This window comes from Emys orbicularis, chromosome 10 (genome assembly GCF_028017835.1).
Source record: "Emys orbicularis isolate rEmyOrb1 chromosome 10, rEmyOrb1.hap1, whole genome shotgun sequence".
Lineage (NCBI taxonomy): Eukaryota > Metazoa > Chordata > Testudines > Emydidae > Emys > Emys orbicularis.
This window is the reverse complement of record NC_088692.1, coordinates 51264306-51285057: the sequence shown is the minus strand read 5'-3', so window position 1 is coordinate 51285057 and position 20752 is coordinate 51264306. Positions and strand designations below refer to the sequence as shown.

The 20752-nt window shown below is 46.9% G+C and overlaps 1 protein-coding gene across 1 annotated transcript; it reads left to right on the top strand.

The window, feature by feature from the left end:
* Positions 1–5472: 5472 nt before the first annotated feature.
* Positions 5473–20394, top strand: C10H15orf39 (chromosome 10 C15orf39 homolog). The gene is made up of 2 exons (XM_065412826.1): positions 5473–9040; positions 19547–20394. The coding sequence occupies exons 1-2, from the start codon at positions 5473–5475 to the stop codon at positions 20392–20394; spliced, it is 4416 nt and encodes a 1471-aa protein (XP_065268898.1).
* Positions 20395–20752: the final 358 nt, after the last annotated feature.

The following is a 20752-nucleotide window of genomic DNA, read 5'->3' as shown; positions in this document are numbered from 1 at the left end:
GCTCAGCTGGAAAACTCTAGCTGCCTCTCTCTCCACTTTCTCACCACCTGTGGGCCCCTGTGCAGAAAATCCATTGTTCCCTTGGCGGTGGGCCAGCCATTCAGCCAATCAAAGTCAGTGGCTCTAAATCGCTCTGTGATGGCTTCTCAGTGATAGCCCTTCATGAGGTGTCAAGCACCTTTCCTGGGCAGTGCCGCTGTCTGGAACTCAGTACAATTGGCTGCCTGGGGCATAGAACACACAAAAGGAGTTCATAATCTGATACAGGCGTGCGGGTCCGGCCTCAGACTAACAATCACCTATTATTCTCCTGAGGAAGCGGGTGCTGCACACAGCTTCCTAGTGAAAGGAAGAAACCGAACCATAAAGCCCATGCTCATGCTGTGGCAGTTCCTGCTGCCTTTGCTATGAGAGAGAGGTTTTCTCATCCTCTTTCTTCCTCTTCCATCTTCCCCCCCCCCCCCAACTCTTTTAGCTTTTAAATCCTGTGGATTTGTGTCCTGCTCGGGGGTGTGTGTGGGGGGGTGGAGATAGTGATCATGTGCAATAGCTCCCAGTGTGGATGCTCTAGTCCAGTGGTTCCCAAACTGGGGTTCGTGAATCCCTGGGGGTTCGTGAAATGTTACAGGGGGTTCTCGGGGGGGGGGGGGGGATTCCATAATGGCGGACAGAGCTGGTCCTAGGGACCCTGGGCAGCACGGGGCTAGCAGCACGGAGCCACTGGACTTCCACGAGCTAAGCAGATCAAAGCAAGCATATCTCTCACACTGAGAAGATTTAAACTTCAAGACTCATTAGAAGAAATGGAAAGGGAGGTGGATACTTTTTGCTGTTTTTAAAATTAAATAGGCAGCTAGTATTGTGTGTGTGGGGTTTTTTTTTTGTTTTTGTTTTTTAATTATTATGAAGAACAAGTTTTTAAGCTTTGTTGTAATGTGCATTGTTTGCCTGGACTGCTCAAGACCTGAATGCTTGTGTAGGAGGAACTCTTTGAGTTGGCTTTTTAAATACCTTCATGATGTTTCACATCGGATACTCCTTGATGAAACATAGTAGCCTTGTCTTATAACAGGCTTATTCAAAGTGATACAAGCTACAAAAGTGAGATATTGGAAGAGTGTCGCCATTTTCATAATGTAATAATACTGTAATGATTAATAATAAATAGTGTGTAATATGCATGTCATAAAAACAAATTTTATATTTCCCAGATCACTGCTTTTATAATTTATACTCGGATAAAGGAAAAAATCCCTGGAAATATTCATTTTTTAGGAGGGGGTTTGTGAGACTTGACACTTTAGTGAAAGGGGTTCACAGGTTGTTGAAGTTTGGGAACCACTGCTCTAGTCTGAAGTAAAAGTGAGTTTATTTTGGAATAAGTACTCCACTCATAAAGCAGACTATTTGGAATAAAATCACTTTTATTCTGGAATATCATGTCCAGAGGGGGGAATTATGCCAGAATAGCTAGGCTGGTCAATTTCTCCTGTGTAGACAAGACCTTTATTTCATCCCCACTTTCTATTTCCTCCATGTTTCCCTCCCAGTCACGTTCTGCGAGCACTAGATCTTGCCAAGATCAGTATGGTCTTGACATTAAGTGGCATTTTCAGATGTCCTGCAGCCATTGCTATGATGGTCCTATAGCTCCCTCTGCTGGAATGATAACCTATTGTAACAAATGAATACATTGAGCCATATGAAAGGCATTAACTGACATTGCTGAACACTAACACAAGAAGTCCACAGATTGGGGGGGTGGGGTGAGTGAGAGACAGTGTGTTGAGGGAGAGTGTGTGTGTGTCAGCATGCTGTCTCTTTAAGTTCAGACAGCCACTGGCAGCAACCAATCTGAGGCAGAAGCTGGTGCACAGACAGCTGGTGTCCTCCGTCACCCCATCTCAGCAGAGACCGGTACACGGGTGCGTGGAGGGGGATACCCCAACATCAGCCTCTGCCTCACTCCCTGGCTCTGCACAGCAGGAGTCTCTTCCCACCCCTCCCAGCAGCAGCCTACCCTGCCTGTCTGCTGCTGTGGTCCTAGGGCCAGAGGGAGCAGGATTCTGTGTTAATTTGATTCCCTCTGAGTTCTCCTGGGTCTGTGGGGAGAGGAGGCTGTGGGAGATCTATCTACTCCCCTGTAGTCCAGGCAGGCGTGTGTTTGCTGCTGGCATGCTCAGCTGGGCAGCAGCTATGTAAGCTCTCCATGTGGAGCAGTTTCAAAACTTCCTGGGGCTTTGAAAGGGGAGGAGCACATGCCTGTGTAGATGGATTCAAGGCAGTGGAGTTCAAAACCGTGAGCAGAGCAGTCACAATGGGCATTGTGGGATACCTCCTGGACAAGGCCGGCTCCAGGCACCAGCCCACCAAGCTTGTGCTTGGGGCGGCACCTGGAGGGGGGCGGCGCAGCGCTCCGGCTCCGGCCGCCGGGGAGAGCGGAGCCCCGGCCAGGCACTCCGCCCTCCCCCTGGCGCTCTGGCCGCCGGGGAGAGCGGAGCCCCAACCGGGCACTCCTCCCTCCTCCCAGGGCTCCGGGGAGAGCAGAGCCCCGGCCGGGGCTCCGGCCGCCCCCCCCCCCCCCCGGGGCTCCAGCCGCCCCCCCCCTGCGCTGGGGGGGGAGGGGGGAGGCGGCCGGAGGCTTTTTTGCCTGGGGCGGCAAAAAAGCCAGAGCCGGCCCTGCTCCTGGAGGCCAGTTATGGTGACATAAAGAACGCAGCATCTACACCACGGGTTCTCAAACTGGGGGTTGGGACCCCTCAGGGGGTCGCGAGGTGATTACATGGGGGGTTGCGAGCTGTCAACCTCCACCCCAAACCCCACTTTGCCTCCAGCATTTATAATGGTGTTAAATATATTTAAAAGTGTTTTTAATTTATAAGGGGGGGTTGCACTCGGAGGCTTGTTATGTGAAAGGGGTCACCAGTACAAAAGTTTGAGAGCCACTGGTCTACACTGACAGCTTTGTTGATCTAATTTTGCTGCAAAAAGCTCTATGCCTCTTGTCGAGGTGGTTTTATTTTGGTGGCAAAACAGGAGCATTTTTGTTGGCAGGAGGATCATTGTAGTGTGCACACCTCCACTGTTTTGTTGACAAAAGCTGCCTTTTGCCAACAAAATTGTCTAGTGTAGACAAAGCCTTAATTGAGTGTAGGGTCTTGGTTTGCTCTCAGCCAGTAAACCTTGATAGCACAATAACATTGTCAGCATCTCAGACACTAGCTCAAAATAAGAAATTAAGACTGGTGATATTAAAGAATATCTGGTTTATAACATTTGGTTTAAAATGAGTATGGTAAACTTTAAGGTTAATTAACCCAATTACCTGTGCTACACTTAACTGAATTCTAGGAGTAATATATGCAAACGTACAAACATAATACAGTTGCATAATATAAATTCCCCAAAATGTTTGGAGGATTAAAGAAGATTGGCTTAGAAATACTTTTGAGAACCCTTTAAATCATTAAAGGAAATGGCTCAACTATTTCCCCCTCTCCCTCCCTCCCCCACCCCAAACTTTAGATTGAATCATGGCTGAACCATCGCACGCTGCTATTGCATGTTTGGATTTAATAAGGAGTGATAGCAAATAACTTAACTCAGTTCAAGTTTTATTTAAGACAATTGATCGGTACTGAATACGCACTATGCAGACTACAGACCGAAAAACATACGTTACCAATGTGAGAGCGGAGAAGTTTGTAGCTCACTTTGCTTCCAACTAACATCCCCAAATTCATTCCTTTATATATTGGTTTAGGACAAAGAAAATTCCTTTGAGGAGGGAAAAGCTACTTTCCCATAAAGTATCCTAGTGTTTCTTCTCTCTTCAGTATCTCAGTTTACCTCAGTACTTGATGGATTTTTTTTTTTTATGGTATCTCAGTTTATATGACTAATAAGCGAAAGGAATTTCTAATCCAGTTTTTATTATTAACAGCTGTGGTAACAGGCAATTTCTAATGAGTTAAAAACATCTTTCAATGGATCATGTTTTCATAAATCACAGAAAACATCTGCAATAACAAATACATCTTATCAATCACAGAACTTAATTGTATTATAAGTAAGGCCCTACTTAATTTGCGATATTGTGGCTCCCACAATATTAGGCTTCCACCGCAATTTTGGTTTTAATTAGCTTACTTTGCACAGTCTACAATTTTGCATTCACTTTGAGGTTTGCAAATCCCCCTTCCCTCCCCCAGTACAGTAGAATCCATTTATCCAAGCTGATAGCGGCTAGGGCTCAGGCTGTCAGTTGCAGCAAAATGTTGGGTTATCCAAAAACAAACACCCCTCCCCCCCTGAGTACATGCCTTTCCTTCATTTTGTCAATGAGGTTCAAGTTAACTATAGAGAACTTTTCAGTTGAATAGGTACAGAGACTAAATTATACAAATGCACAACATAAAAAGGATTGTAGTTAACATATAAAAGAACTATAGTGGATATTAAAACCCCTAACACTGCCAAGCCTCACAAGTTTATCCAAGGTTTTACGATATTTGGTGTTTGCTCATAAAACCCCAGTTTTTGGAATCATGGGATTACATGAAAATCTCAGCTTTCATTTAAACAGTCTATAGTCCTCATGGTTGCAGAGAAAAGCATGAAAAAAGTGACCCTTAAAGGTTTAAGAAGTAGAAGGCAAATAAACCTAAAATGTATTATCTACAAATCTCAGTATTATGTGGGGCCCGTCTGGACCATGATTTTTGAATGATTGGGATTGGCAATACGGTGTAGGCATGAAAAATGTGATTGGCATTTAACAAAGGCCTGTATTACAGGATCTGTGGCTTCCATACTGACTGCAAAATCATCTTTCCAGATAAAGATTCTATAAGGTTACTACTTGTGAAGACTTTTGATTTATTGTGTATCATTTGCATTGGACTGCCATAAAAATTTTGAACATTGTATGTGATTTTAATAACAAAGCTATTGCCTACCAAAAAAATTTAGAATGAGGTATAGCAATTCCTCCAGCCAATGAGCAAAAACTGACCAATCAAAAGCAATGTCCATTGAATTTGAAATACTGGGATTATGCTGCATTGCTCTCGCAGTACCGATAGTGATAAACACAAAGGATTTCAGTTTAATTATCACCAAAATAATGCCACAAGCAGCACAAGTCTCACTGCCCCCAATTTCATGCTAGAACATCTCCATTTGGGAAGACCCCTTCGATGCATCTTTCCTTGGTATCGTGCCATGGTGTTGGCAGATGCATTGTGTATTTCTTATGAAACTAGCCTGCTGTCTTCATTTTACACCCCTGGTTCTCCCCAGTTGTTACCAATGAAAAATCACATGGCAAGACATTTTGCGTGGCAAGTTTCTGTGTGACTTGGTTTTGGCCCCTTTTGCTTAAATCACTGTTTTCCTTTTTCTTCTCTTTCAGGCAAGTCAGAGTGAATCCCCTATTGTGCATCCAGGTCACAAGGTGGAGAGTGACTTATAATGGCTGGGAAACGACACTTAGAGGACCTGGACCCTGTGGCCTACAACAAGTTACCTCGGCTGGAGACAGAGCCAAATTGTGTCCTCCCCACGGGCTTGTGTAAATCGAGCCCCATGCCTAGTCATGGCTCTGAAAACCATTTCAGCTACAAGGGAACCTACTTTGCTTACCCGCTGCAAAGCCCTGATGGGCTCGAGTCTCTGACCCACTGGAGTCCAGCCGCATCTTACATGCAATATCCAGGTAATGCTGTCAGCCAGCACATGAGGACAGATGGTGCGCTGATGAACTGCCTGCTGTACGGACGAGAAGCTGAGAGCCTGGCGGTAAGACTACGGAGCTCCGGTGCTGACAAAGGGAAGGACAGCATGGTCCGAGACCACCTGGTTGTTCAGGAGAAGTGGGCAAATCATATGCAGCAGGCTCAGGGCCATGCTTTCCCAGTGCAAAAACCTGAGCTCCTAAACAAAACAGTTGCTCAGGCACCTACAGGCTATGCCACCTTGGCAGTGCCCAAGCCAGTTTATAGAAACCCTGTTTGCTATGTGGACCCCAGGGCTTCTATGTCCTTACAAACTCAGATGGAGAGCATGCAGAAGAGGCCGTTGGAAGTGGAATGGACTGTACCAACCCCAGTATCCTCAGGGCACCATATCCACGCAAAAGACCAGTCTTGTGGGACTGCTTTACCCAAGAGAGCCCATCACCCTGATCCCAGCTTCCTGCAGTTACACCAAGGCACAGGGGTTCCCACTAAAGAGATGGTAGCAGCCTCTGTAGGCTTTCCACCTTACCATGGAGCATTTGAGAAATACAGAGTACATCAAAGCACCTCCTTTCTTGAAGCAAACTACCCTGCTGTGTACAACAACCAGAAAAGGGTCAAAGATGTACATGGCAGCAGCTTATCCCAACATACATGGTCCAAGCTACAGCCTTCCGCTGCCAGCCCACTGGCCCATTCCCAAACAGCAGCCTATCGGGATAGATCTCCAGCCTGCTACTCGGTGTCTCACTACCCATTGACCTCACACAAGCAAACGTTTCTTTATCAGGAGGCCCCTCATGCTGAGGAACAGAATGGCACTCTGTCGACCTTGCCAACTGCAGGTGGCTACAAAGGAACCAACTTTCCAGGAAGTGGGGAACCTCGGCCCTTTTCTAGCACTTACCTGAGGCATCATTCCCCGAGAGGCTATTACGCCAGCCCTCTGGAGAGCTATGTGTATAGACCAGCTGGTCCAATTCCAGTGGCCTCTCCAGCTTTGAAGCCTGGAGTTTCTTCTAGAGAACCTGAGCTCCAGCAGAATTCCAGCTGCAAAGTGGACTATCTGCAGCAGAACCCCAGTTTTGTTTTTGCACCTTCTGACATGGCTTTGTACAATGCCTCCTTAGCCAATACGGATGCTGGTCATGATCGGCACATTGATAGCAGAGTAGCTACTCCTAATGGGACTCAATCGGTGAGGGAGAACCCCAGAAGCAAAGAGGTGGCTAGCCAGTACAGTGCTTTCCAACTGATTGGTGCTCTAGATAGGCTATCCAACAGCTCCGAAAGGCTCACTGAAGCACTACCTAAAGGAGAGCCAGGCTATGGCTTGGGCCTGTGTCAGACAGAACAACCCAGCCTGCATGGAAAGGAACAATCCCACTCGGAGAGAAGATCCAGCTTATCCATGAAAGAGCCTATGCACAGAAACACAGGGATTCATGAAGCTCAGTTAGGAGCTCCCATTGTCATTACTGATAGTCCAGTTACGTACCACCACAAAAAAGGAGAAGCCCCCAAGGTCAAAGGCAGGCTTGTTTCCTCACCCCAGGTCATTTCTTCTGAGGAGGGATTGAAAAGCCTGAGAGATGCAGATTCTACTCCCTCCTCCCCGCCTATGCCAGTTATCAACAATGTCTTTAGCCTGGCACCTTACCGGGACTACATAGAAGGGTCCAAAGGGTCGGCAGGGATTCCCTTCTCAAAAGATCATCAAGAGGAAGAGTCCCCCTTCCGAAACAGCCTGGCAAGTGGAGACTGTAAGGCTGTCTCAGAGCCACCTTCTGCCAAGGATTCATCAGAAAAGCCTATTGGGAAAGAAGCAACCCAGGCCCTAAAAGCAGAGATGGAGATGGGTGAAAACCTCAATGCGATACAGCAGGATGGAAGCTGTAACAGCAGGATTTGTGAGATCTACAAGCCAAAGATTCTGCCACGCAGACTGCCAGCAAGAAGTGAGTCACAGAACGGCAGCATCAGTGCTCCAGCTGCCACTGGGAACCGGGAACTTGCTCAAGATGATGTAGTGCTAGATCTCAGCTTGAAAAAAGAGCTAGTGAAGGCCAATGATCCTCTGAGCCCAGCTGGACAGACTGAGGTGACTCCTAAAGGAGGATGTGGTGAGGAGGCGGCGAAAGAGGGACCACTCAAAAAGCAGAGGGTGTTCAAGAGTTCCAAGACCCAGGCCTTGCCTTTGTCAGTGGAAAATAGCTCAGGGGACAAGAGCAACTTCCAGAGCTCGACAGCCTTCATGTTCAAAAAATTCAAAATCTCGAAATCTATCCCGACACGAGCAGTGCCCCCAATACAGGCCAACAGCCCCCCAGCAGCCACGCAGGGCCCCCCGGCAGCCCCCGAGGCCAATAGTCCCCTGGCACCCAAGCAGGGTCCCCCGGCAGCCCCCCAGGCCAACAGCCCCCTGACAGTGATGCAGGGTCCCCTGGCAGCCACCCAAGCCAACAGTTCCCCAGCACCCACCCAGGGCCCCCCAGCAGTGACGCAGGACCCTCCAGCACCCGTCCAGGCCAACAGTCCCCCGGCAGCGACGCAGGGCCCCCCAGCAGCCACCCAGGCCAACATCCAACCCTTGCAGATGACGTGCCTTTATCTGAAACTTCCCGACATTTCAAAGTCTCTGTCCCCCAGTGCCCCAGAGGCCTCCCCAGCACTGGGCGAGGCCAACGTCTCGCTGCCCAGCAACTGTGAATCCCCTGCCCAGCAGACTTCATCCAGCCAATATTTCACTGCATTACACATATCTCTCTGCAACAGGATTTCATATTTTGTGTCCGGAACATCTCCAGAGCTCCTTGAGCAGTGGCTGAGGAGGGTGGAGCTGGATGGAGAGCAGAAAGAGAGCTCGAAATCTCCCCTCAAACCCAAGAATGGTTCCCGGATCCTGGAAGCTCAGAAAGCCTCCAAAGGCAAGGAGATCTGGCTGGGTTTCCAGGATATCAGCATGCTCCTCAGCAAGCTGCTGTCTCAGTTGGAGACCTTCATGTTCACTCGCAAGTGCCCCTTCCCACATGTGGTTCGAGCAGGTGCCATCTTCATCCCCATTCATGTGGTGAAGGAGAAACTGTTCCCCAAGCTTTCTGGAGCATCTGTGGACCACGTGCTGCAGGAGCACAAGGTGGAGCTGCGCCCCACCACCCTGTCTGAGGAGAAGCTTTTGAGGGACTTAGAGCTTAAGTGCTGTACTTCCAGGATGCTGAAGCTGCTCGCCCTGAAACAGCTGCCTGACATCTACCCAGACCTTCTGAATCTCCACTGGCATGACTGTGTCAAGCACTATCTTGGTAAGTGGTGCTAAATCTCCAGTAAGCCCTTTCCCACCCCTTAGATTGCTCTGCCAGTGGGACATTTTCCATATGTTAGTAGCTCTCCAAGAGAGGGGTCAGCTGTACATGTCCAGTAATGGGCATTTTATTGTGTAGCTGAAAGTCTAATGTGCTCAAAAGAACATTGATCCTGTCTCTCTCCTACATTCCCTTTCCCATCACTGCTAACTAGCTGACCAAGGTCAATTAATGTACCCTCCTTTCCAAGCAGCCTGCCTCCCCCTCCATCTGACTCATCCAGTGGTGTTGGATCACTGGCCGGTGTTTGATCATTTCCGGGGGAATGCATTATGTTACAGTCTGACAGTTCCTGAATTGCAAAATCTCCCACTTGGCCAACACATCCGGTGCAGGTGGATTAGAATGGAGAACAGTTTCTGTTGATGCAGGGATAAGTTGGAACTGTGGGAGAAGAAATAAGGAAATGCAGCTTTCTGGGAGAGATACAAGGCTCTTTATAGAAGCTGGCCTAAATGTTGTTGTGGCTCTGTAACGCCCAGGCTTTCCAAAATGACAAGTGACTTCGTGTGCCACCATTTTGTGGTACCTACCTTGGCACGCCATAAAGGGGAATTGACCTTTAGAGGGCACTTTCTGAAAATCGGGTCTCAGGGTGGGTACTCAAAAAGAAAAAGGCACCCAGAATCATTAGTCACTCTCGAAAGCCTTCACCTCGGTCTGCAGTGGACGACTTGCAGCTGTGATTAAGTGTTCCTTGTGTGGGCTTGCAAAGTACCTAGCTGTATATGTTACTGTAAAGATCCAGCTACTCTCTGGGTCCGGGAGGCCTCCCAGAGGCTAATGCAAGGGTGCATTGCATAACCTCTTGGCACCAGACTCTTGTGGCCTAGCCTGTTGGCAGGGGTGAAACTCATGTCGGGAATTCATAACTGCTGGGAGTGACGTCAGGAAACGATTGTTCTGTACCGAGCTGCCTGGGTTGCAGTGTTCCATTGTATACAGTGGGATGTGCAATGCATCTGAGACAGAGCACTGCACTCTGCTACTGGGTGCTCTCTGAAGCACGGAGTGGCTAGTCTAATGCCATTTTGTGTTCCTTAAGGAGACCACAGAAGTTGGATAATCACTGGCAGCAATTGAGGGGGAGGGTGGGGGGCAGGGGGAGACTTTTACTTCCTCTTCCACTCCCTGTGGCTTGTCCATTTTGGAGACATGAGTTAATAAGCATTAACATGTTTACAAGCATATTGAAAAGAGCCGTAAGTGGAGAGGAAGAGGCGAAGGATAGACAAGAGGTGAGTGGAAGAAAAGAAGAGCAAGGGATAGGGGAGGACAGGTAGAAAAGGGAATAATGTGAGATAGAAAAAGATATATGGTGAGATTTCCAAAAGCTCTCCGCACTGATTTAGGGCTGTGCAGAGTCCTCTTGGAAAACTGACACACACAATTTCTTAAAGGTTCTAAGCCACCAAAAAAATTGACAGACCACAAAACCACTGAAAGTTCCTATTTTATCTTCTTCTGTAAGGCCCCGTCTAAGCCCACTTTCAACCATAGCATGGATGAGGCTGAAAAAACTAAATGGGATGTGTGGGGGTTTTTTTTTTTTTTTTTTTTTTTTTTGAGTTCCCTCTTAAACCTTTTAAAATTTAAATTGTGTGGGAGGCAATCATGGCTTTTGGGTAGTATTCAGCCACGACCAGCTATGCCTCATATTTTAACATTTAAATGGGTGGAGGGTCCAAAACTGCAATTTCAGGAAGCCGGACGATATTAATGAGGTCTGATTCTCCTTGCAGTTGACACATGCTATCATTAGTGACAGCCTTTGGGCATGCCATGCTGCCACTTGATGAGATGGATGGGTCTGGAATGGCTGTGGGCCAGATTCTGATCCCACCCTCTAATGATTGACCTCAGTTGATCAAGTGTTGGGCATCTCCTGTGATGCTTGTGAATGTGTCCTCAGGCCTGCTTGGAATGTCATGCATCATGTCAGGATTCCATTGCCAGTTCTGCTCCTGACCCCACCCAAGGGCTGTTGTGTCAGGGCTTGGCTACACCCAGGAATTCACAGCGCTGCCGCGGCAGCGCTGTGAAGCGCAAGTGTAGTCGCGCCGCGAGAGAGCTCTCGCAGCGCTGTATGTACTCCACCTCTCCGAGGGGAGTAGCTTGCAGCGCTGCAGGCTCTGATTACGCTGGCGCTTTACAGCGCTGCACTCGCTGCGCTCAGGGGGGTGGGGGGGCGTTTTCACACCCCTGAGCGCAGCAAGTTGCAGCGCTGTACAGTGCCAGTGTAGCCAAGGCCTCAGAGGAATTGAAGGCAGCCAGCCAGTTTTCCCAGCTGATTCCAAACCTGCATGGAAGATGTTGTTGCAGCCAGCTGCCCCAGTACCCTGCTAGCAAGGGAGGGAAGGGAGCTGAGAATGGAAGGGGGCCAGGGTGTATGGCATAGGCAGAAAGGGGACAGAGCAGGCAAGGGTATGTTTGATGGATAAACTAGTCCCTTGTATAACATGTTGAATTGTGCACACACAGCCTGGCCAGAAGGGCCTATGAGCACCTGGCCTTACCCTCTGATTTTTCTCTGGACACGGTGACATGTCTCAAGAGAACAGCTCTTTTGCTGTCAGAAATGTCCTAGGATTGGCAGGACGGTAGAAAATGAAGGGTGTGGCAGACGCCTGATGGGGAGGTGGCATGATCTTTACAGTAGAATCTCTCTAAAAAGAAATATCAAGCCTGCAGGTGTCCGATCCTTGTCACAGAGCTCCATGAACTCTCCCCTGTACTGCAGTATGACGGTCTGGTCAGGGCTCAGGGGTGCAATCCAGACCAGTGAGGGGTTATCACCATTTGGCCTGTAACCCTGGGTGCCTCACAATGTTTTGCTGCTGTAGCTCCCAGCCTGGGCCACTCACAACCAGCCTACCAACATGTAGGTCACACCTTGAGTGTCTCTGTGCTTAAATGGCCCTGGTTCAGCAGCTCTGACCCCAGCAGCCAGTCTACAGCCCCATTCTGGTTTTCACCAGCCTTAGTTACAACCAGCAAGATGACCCCAACACACCCCCAATCCCGAATTTCCCCAAAATCGTGTGCTCTGCAATGTTCAGACCTCTCCTGGATAATATGGTTCGTTTGTTCCTCTAAAGACAAACATATCACAACTTATTAACTTAACTTGGGAGTAAGTACACCCTTCTGTTCAAACACAGCACAGAGCTGGTTTATGGTAAGAATAAAATCTATTTGTTAACAATAGGACATAAGTGATGCCAAGTAAAAAGAATAAAGCTAGAAAAGGTTACAAGTAAAACAAAAGTGAAAACACACATCTAAAAGTCTAAACTTAATCTAGCAAGATACCGGCTTTGTTCAAGGTGGTTTCTCTCACTGGTCATTCTTTTTCCTAGTCATGGCTGACTTTCCCTCAGGATCTTCCACAAAAGTACAAGGTTCTGGCTTCCCTTGTCATCTTAGGTGAAAGATCTTTGCATAAGCAAGTTTCTGTCCCACATTCGGTTCTAGAGACTTCAACCCCCCTTTGGTTAAAGGACCCATCTTTCTCAGCTTGCAAGGGCTCTGTTCCGTTGTGCCTGTCTAGCAGTGGATGCCAAAGATGGCTTCAAGTCTTTGCTTATATCTTCCAAAGTTCCAATGACTTTTTGTTTCAAGGGGCAGGATGACCTCCTGCTATTTTTTCTTCCTGTGATCTTCCCACCCCCTGGCTAGTTTCTATGTAAATAGGGCTTCAATTGTTTTTAGTCACACCTTGTTTAATCTCTTTGGAGACACATAGATAGCTGTGACATTCCCTCCTGTGTGGGCAGACTGCACAGCCTAATATCAATGAGCATCCATGATTCCCTATGTAGTATTAATACATACAATTCATAATGATATTGATCACCGTGTGTCCTTAGTTTTCAGAAGAGACCTCGCTCGATATGTTATAACACAGTAATATTGTAAACAATTGCTTGATTCACTTGCTTATCACTTGAGGTTCAGTGCCCCCCGACCCGTCTTTATAGACCAGTAAAGCTTTGCAGTGTATTCTTTGAAAAGTAAAACCCAGACCCAGTGTCTGTCTCCTGCTGGATGTAGATGCCAGGCTGTCTTCTCCCTCACCTGTTAGTGCAGGGGTCGGCAACCTTTCAGAAGTGGTGTGCCGAGTCTTCATTTATTCACACTAATGTAAGGTTTCGTGTGCCAGTAATACATTTTAACGTTTTTAGAAGCTCTTTCTATAAGTCTATAATATAGAACTAAACTATTGTTATATGTAAAGTAAATAAGGTTTTTAAAACGTTTAAGAAGCTTCATTTAAAATTTAAATTAAAATGCAGAGCCCCCCGAACCGGTGGCCAGGACCCGGGCAGTGTGAGTGCCACTGAAAATCAGCTCGCGTGCCGCCTTTGGCACACGTGCCATAGGTTGCCTACCCCGGTGTTAGTGTGAGGTTTGCCTCCACCTCTTGTTAGCTTGATGGGTCTGGTTCTGAGATATGTAAATACATTCTCATTGACTTCCAAAGTACTTGAGAAGTAATTCCCAGGTGGGGAAAACACATTCCTTTTGTCTAGGGCAGACCTGTTTACCATCTCTTCCTGGCATAACTGGTTTACATACACTTGAGTCATAATTTCACTCTTAATACACACCACACATTGCACAAGGATATTAATGATCAGTGTGTTAATTTTCAAATAATACCTCACAAGGCTGATTTTGTACAAAGATTATTACAACAGTGTGCAGGGTGTGAATACAGGGGTGCTTAGTGTCACAGTAGGTAAATGTGTGTAGCTTGGAGTGCCATTAATCCTACCTCTGGCATTTAACACTCTTCTCCACCTTCTGCCCCATGAAACAAGGTACCCTGCCCCTGAGCTCTATCAGTCTAACCAGTCAGTCATGTTCTTGCTCACTGCTACCAGATACCATGGTGACGGGTAGTCTTTTAGACAGCAAGTAGATAGATCAGTGCTGCAGAGCCAGGTGTGAGAATTCTAGGTCAAGACACTGCTTGGCATTCAGTTCAGAAGCCCCTTTTTCCCCAATGCAGATCGTGGGGGGAATAGTCTGCTGCATTTCAGTCAGCATTCGCTACAGGCTAAGAAACTAACTGAATTTTAAAACCAAACAGCACCTGAAGCAGAATGTTTGGTTGTTCTGATCCAAACAAAGTAGCTTCACCTTTTGGGTCCGAGCAGTTATTTAGCATGGGGTAGGGTGGGCCAAGCTGGGCAATATATGCTCACAGCAGCACCTTTTGATTTTCTTCAGCATCTTCTATCACTGCTTGGATATGGGCCCTGTGTTGTGATGACAGAGACTTGCTGTGATCTGGAGAGGGACATCTGGTCACAGCTCGGGGCATAAGGAAATAGCAAACTGCTCCAATTTTACCTGTAGCAGACTGTACAAGTGAGAAGTATTGTCCTGATCTGCCTATGCGCTGTAGATGGATGTGTTCCCTTACTGTATGGTTTGTGGGGTTTTTTTTTTGGTTTTTTTTTAACATAAGAAGATGGTTACACTCTTGGGTTGTCCCTTAATTTTAAAGGGACGTATTTTGTCCCTGTGGGAGGGACTCCTTCTCCAATTGAATGCTCAGTGGCTGCATTTCTTTTGCATACCCTGTCTGCGAATGCCACCCAAAACCAGCCCTTTAAATAGATGCTCCGAGCTACTAACTGTCCACATATGAACCTGCAACAGCAGAGGATTAGAATAAAAAACAGGGCAAAGGAGCCTAAAAAAATCTTGACCTTTAACTGCTGTGACTATACAATCACCTGCTTTTGTGGTGGTTAAAATGTCTTTCTAGTCATTAGGGCCCTGTTCGGCAAAGCAATTAAGCACATATTTAACGTGAAGCATGTATAGTCCATCGATGTGCTTTGCTGAACAGGGGCTTTGGTCATCTCTAGGTTCCATTAATGAGAAAGATGGAGGTCTTTGCTCTTACTCCTCTATTCTATACATTTAGGTGTCTTTGAAGGTGTCTTCACTGGCATTAGCGTCTCTTCTCGAGTATTAAAGATAAATCTCCCACAGAACGTTTGCGCTTGCCCCTCTGATGTCGCAAGGCAGTAACTGGAGGAGCATTGCATCATTAGAGGCCCTAGTGTTGGGATGAGGTGTTGAGGTCTGTCCTTCCCATTTCCCCCAATGGAAAAAGTCAATGGAAAAGTTAGTGTGTGTGTCATTGGTGACACTTCTCTGGGAACTTTGGTTTGCTTTTGTCTTGTGTAGGCAGAGCCAGTTGGCCAACTTTGACCAGAAACAAAGGGTCTGATCCCTATATGGAACATGTAGGTGGGATTCTGTGCAGCGCTAACTGGATTTATTTCCACTGAAAGCCTTAATTACCAGAAATATGGTGTGTTCCCAGCATCTGCACCCAGACCCAGCTTGTGTTTCTGCAAGGGAAGCGCCTCTTGCAATTTTTTTGGAGTGACCCACACGGAAGGCATATTAAACCAGACCCCTGGCACAATGAGGTTACAATTCCCATTTTATTCTCAATGGAATCACCATGCTTTAGATCCTGGCCCTGGAAGGTGCTGGTTTGGAGGTGCCCTGTCCCTTGTGGAATCGAAACCTCAATTCCATATCAATCACAATGCAAATCAACCAAGATTATGCTAGGAATTCCCAGATCCTCTGGCCTGGTGAAATCCCTCTACAGCCTTAACAATAGGGTGTGTAGGGCTCTAAGTGGTTAGGGGAAAAGAGATTGCTCCATTTTCCCCAGGGGATCAGTTTGCACCCTGAAGAAAATAAGCGTAAGTCTCTCTCTATGTTTCAAAGTAGAGACCCTGATCCTACTGTAATTAGTTCCAACTGCCCCTTCCTAGTAGCCTTTGAATAGTGTCATCTTTGCTGCGCTTCAGATGATTACCAATAACTTTATTTCTTACAGGTCCAAGTTCACAAGCTGGCCAGCATGCCTCCAAGTAGGTATTTGTTCTTTGTGTGTGTTTTTAATATATTAAAAACAGTTGAAACCATGCTGTTGGGGAGAACACCCAGTTATCTATGGGGCACAGAGGTGAAGTGGCACTGGTGTCTGAGCAACTGGCCTTCCATCACAATACTGGACAGCAGATTACCATCTGCCTTTGTGTATGTTACAGTCTGTCTGGGGGAGACGAGAGAGGGAATGACTGGCCTAGAGTGTGTTGGCAAAACTGGAATAATTCTTGACAAAGTAACTCCTGCCTATTCCTCCTCTCAATATGCCTTTAAAATTCCATCCAGAACAAATCCCTTTCAAAGGAGCTTAAGGGAGTTAGGTGCCCAAATCCTTTAGGCTCCTTGGAAAATCCCACCCAAAATAATTGGACACTATTTGGTCGTTAGGTGCATCGTAGTTTCGAACATTTAGAGAACATTGGCTATCTTTGCTAATTCCTTTTTTAAATTGCATAGGGGTGAAAGCCCTACTCCAAGAGTAATTCTCAATGGTTCATTGTTAAACTGGGAGGACGCACCTAGTGAGGTATTTAAAGGGTGTGTCTTGGGTCTGTTACTACTCAATATTTTAATTTGCAACATACCTGATGGAGTGGAGGCTCTACTTACAAAATTTGTGGATGACACTATGCTGGGAGGGGTTGCTAGCACTTTGGAGGACAGGATTAGAATTCAGACAGGTCTTGACAAATTGACGAATTGGTCTGAAATCAACAGGATGAAATGCAATGAAGACGAGTGCAAAGCACTAGACTTAAGGAGAAAAAATAAAATAACAAATACAAAATGGGGAATAACTGGCTAGGCAGTAGTGCTGCTGAAAAGGATCTGGGGGTTATACTGTATCTCAAATTGAATGAGTCAACAGTGTGATGCTGCAGTGAAAAAGGCAATTGTGATTCTAGGATGAATTAAGAGTGTTGTATCTAAGGCTTGGTCTACACTTGCCCCCCAAGTCGAAGTAAGGTACGCAAATTCAGCTATGTGAATAACGTAGCTGAATTCGACATACCTTACTTCGAACTTACCGCGGTCCACACGCGGTCCACACGCGGCAGGCAGGCTCCCCGTCGACTCCGCGGTACTCCTCTCGTCGAGCTGGAGTACCGCAGTCGACGGCGAGCACTTCCTGGTTCGATTTATCGCGTCCAGACCAGACGCGATAAATCGAACTCGGAACTTCGATCCCCAGCCGCCGAACTAGCGGCTGGGTGTAGACGTACCCTAAGACACAGGAGAGGTTTCAGCATTGGCCTGCTAAACCCAGGGTTGTGAGTTCAATCCTCAAGGGGGCCATTTAGGGATTTGGGGCAAAAATCTGTCTGGGGATTGGCCCTGCTTTGAGCAGGGGGTTGGACTAGATGACCTCCTGAGGTCCCTTCCAACCCTGATATTCTATAATTGTTCCACTTTAGTCAGCACTGGCGAGGCCTCAGCTCCAATCTGGAGCACTGCACTTTGAGAAAGATGTGAACAAATTGGAGAGACTCCAGAGGAGAGCAACAAAAATGTATATGAGGTTTGGAAAACATAGCCTATGAGTAAGCCCCTTTGTTTTCAGTTTAAACTGATTTTTACTGAAAAAATCCTGGGTTTTATAAAAAGTATTATTTGTTTTTTTTTCCAATTTTCACCCTACTTTTGTAGCATTCTAATATATAAAAAAGTACTCGTTTTATTAGGAAAATACAAGACATTGCATGAGATATATGTACGATAATACATTAGTCTGTGTATATATGCAAAGCTGCCTGTTGAAGCAAGGCCATGTATTCATTTAGAAGAGACACACAATAAACAAACAGGCACGCACGCAAGCTCTGAAGCGTGTGCGCATCTGAACGTACTGATGAATCTCACGCCCACCACGTACACATTTCAAGCTGTTAGCAGATAACGGTTTAAAGATCTGACAAAAAGATGGGAAGGAAACGAAAACCTGTATCAGTATGTGTTTCAGAACACAAGGAAATATTCGAAAGTTTAAAAAAACCCACCGGAGAAAAGGATGAAGTTGAGTGTTTGTGCTACAAATGGTGTGGCCCAATTATTACATGTAAATATTTATAGGCTAACAGTTCTAAGTCTGCAACAGTAAACTGTTTATTCAAATGAAAAGTTTTATTTGGGGATTAGAGATGTATTGTTTTCTTAAACTCAGAGGTGGCATTGTGTATTGAGTTCTGTTTTTAGCTCTGCAGCAAAGAACATTGAATTCCATTCATCAAAGCATTAATCTACTGAATACATTTTTCCCCGTCCTTCTGTCCACCAAAATAAAACCTGATGTTTACCCAGAAAAAATAATAATAGTTTTTTCCACCAATTTTCACCGGTTTTTGTTGTTGTTGTAATGAACACTGATAAATTCCTGGGAAAAATTAAATAAAATAAAAACCAAAAACGAAGGGCCCTGCCTATGAGGAAAGGCTGAAAGATGGGGGCATGTTTAGTCTACAGAAGAGAAAGCTGGGGGAGATCTGATAAGTATGTTTTAAAGAGGATGGTGATCAATTGTTTTCCATGGTTGGACAAGAAGTAATCCGCTTAGTTTGCAACAAGGGAAATTTAGGTTGGATTGTGTGGGGAAAACTTTCTAACCATGAAGACCATCAAGCACTGGACTAGGTTACCAGTGGAGGTTGTGGAATCCCCAGCACTAGAAGTTTTTAAGAACAGTTTAGACAAACAGGGATGGTCAAGGTATACTTATCCCTTTCTCAGTGTGGGCAAATGGACTAGATGACTTCTTGAGGTTCCTTCCAGCCCTACATTTCTATGATATCCTAGATCAGATCTCATCGGTACATGACAGCTTCCATTTCCTCATGCTCTAGGCAAAAGCAGGGGCTAGAACAGGGAGGAACAGTGCAGAAGTGGCTTCCTATCCAAGCTCTGAAAGTTACCCTGGTCTTTTAACTTGATGGTAATTGACTCAGAGCAACTGGAGAGTTGTAGAATAAGCTGGTCTTGTTTAAATCGTGAGGGGTGGGGCAGGGGCAGGAGCCAATGAAACCCAGTTTTTTGGCCATAGAACATCATTGCCAGAACCACTATAATCTAGAGGTAGTACTTCCATGACAGCCATTTAAATCACATGGCAGAGCCTCCACTGGTAGCTAATGGCATAGGTTCAAATTCCCCACCCTAGTCATAAGCTGGTGGGTAACCACAGTGCCAGGGTATACTCTCTTCTCCCTCAGCAGCGTAATGGAATTCTCCTAGGCACTGCTGTCAGAGGAATACAGCAGCGAGTGCTCCATCTCTACAGGTGCTGGATCTGAAGGGACCTTTACCAGGCTCCCTTTCGGGTCACTGGAAGTAAGCCCCAAAGAAGGAGGAAATGGAACCCATTGCATTTTGGCTAGTAGACTAGGGTTGAAATTGTATGGTGTGCCTATGGCTTCAGTTCCTGCAGATGTCATCCTCACGTGGTCCACACAGTGCAACGAGAGCTTTATTTTAAGCAGGTGAAGGTGCTAACTTAACTGACCATGTCCTCTCTTCCTCACCTAGGTGAACCTGGTGCAGGGACTCTGACAGATGAAGGCAAAGCAGTAGCAGTGGATTATGTGAAGAAGAAAGCAACTGGGGGCCTGATGGGTGCAAGAGCCGGAACGCCGGCCAACTTGTTCAAGGGAAAGCACAGGAAAGGAAAGTTTCTGATCTCATCTAAGCAGGGGTCTCCTTTCCAGGAGGGGGCTGCTGCCCTGGGACCAGAGAAAACCCAGCTGCTTGACGAGAAGCCTCAGGGAAGCTGCTCCCCTCCTGATGGAGAGGATACTTTGCTCAAGGATGGGAGACCATCTTCCCAAGTTGTTCCCAGCTCCCTGGATTCAAAACCAAATGGACTCCCACCACCCTCTGGTGCCAAGAGGCAACTTCTCCAAACCCACAAGCCTTGTAGGACCCTTCAGCTGAAGCTGACCAGTAAGGCATCCAGGAAGACCAGGAGTACCTCAAGGGTTCTGCACCTCCGGAACTCAATGGTTCGGATCAAATTCCAGAGGGTCCTTCGGGGAGCGCAGAGGACTCCTCTCCATGGCACTAGGGGGATGAGGGAGAGGGGTCCAGCTTCAAGGCGAGGCTGCTCCCTCCTCAGCAAGACCTTCAGGCATGAGGCGGAGAGTCCGACCTCCCCATCCAGGTACCCGGAACTGGTGGGCAAGCGGATCAGACATCTGTATGAGGAGAATGACAAGACAGAGGCCTGGTACCAGGGGGTGGTGCTGAGGATCCACAAGCATCACAAGGACCCCCTCAAGACCGTGTATGAGGTGAAGTATGACAGCGAGCCCGAGTGGCAGTACTACCTGGAGATCCTGCAGGACTACAAGAAAGGCTGGCTGAAAGTGGATGAATGAAAGTGGACCTTGGCCATCGCTGGTGGCTCACAGCACTAGTGGCTCCAACTCAGTAAGAGTAAAAAGCTCTGGGGCTTGTTTATTGTCTTCCCCACCATGGTCCCATCTCTGTCAATGGCACCCAGGTGTCGATGGAGAGAAACGCCACATAACTAAATGAGTTCATTCTTTTCTCCTCCCCCACTCACCCTGCACCTTCTGAATGGACACTAAAGCACCAATGTGCCTTGTGCCTGTAGTAGGAAGTCCAGAAGATAAATTCCACATGGAAGGCCATGGGCTTGGTTCAGTGGGAGAGGAATAATTGCATCTATTCAAAGCAATATTTCCCTCAGACTGACCATTCTCCCCTAGTCCA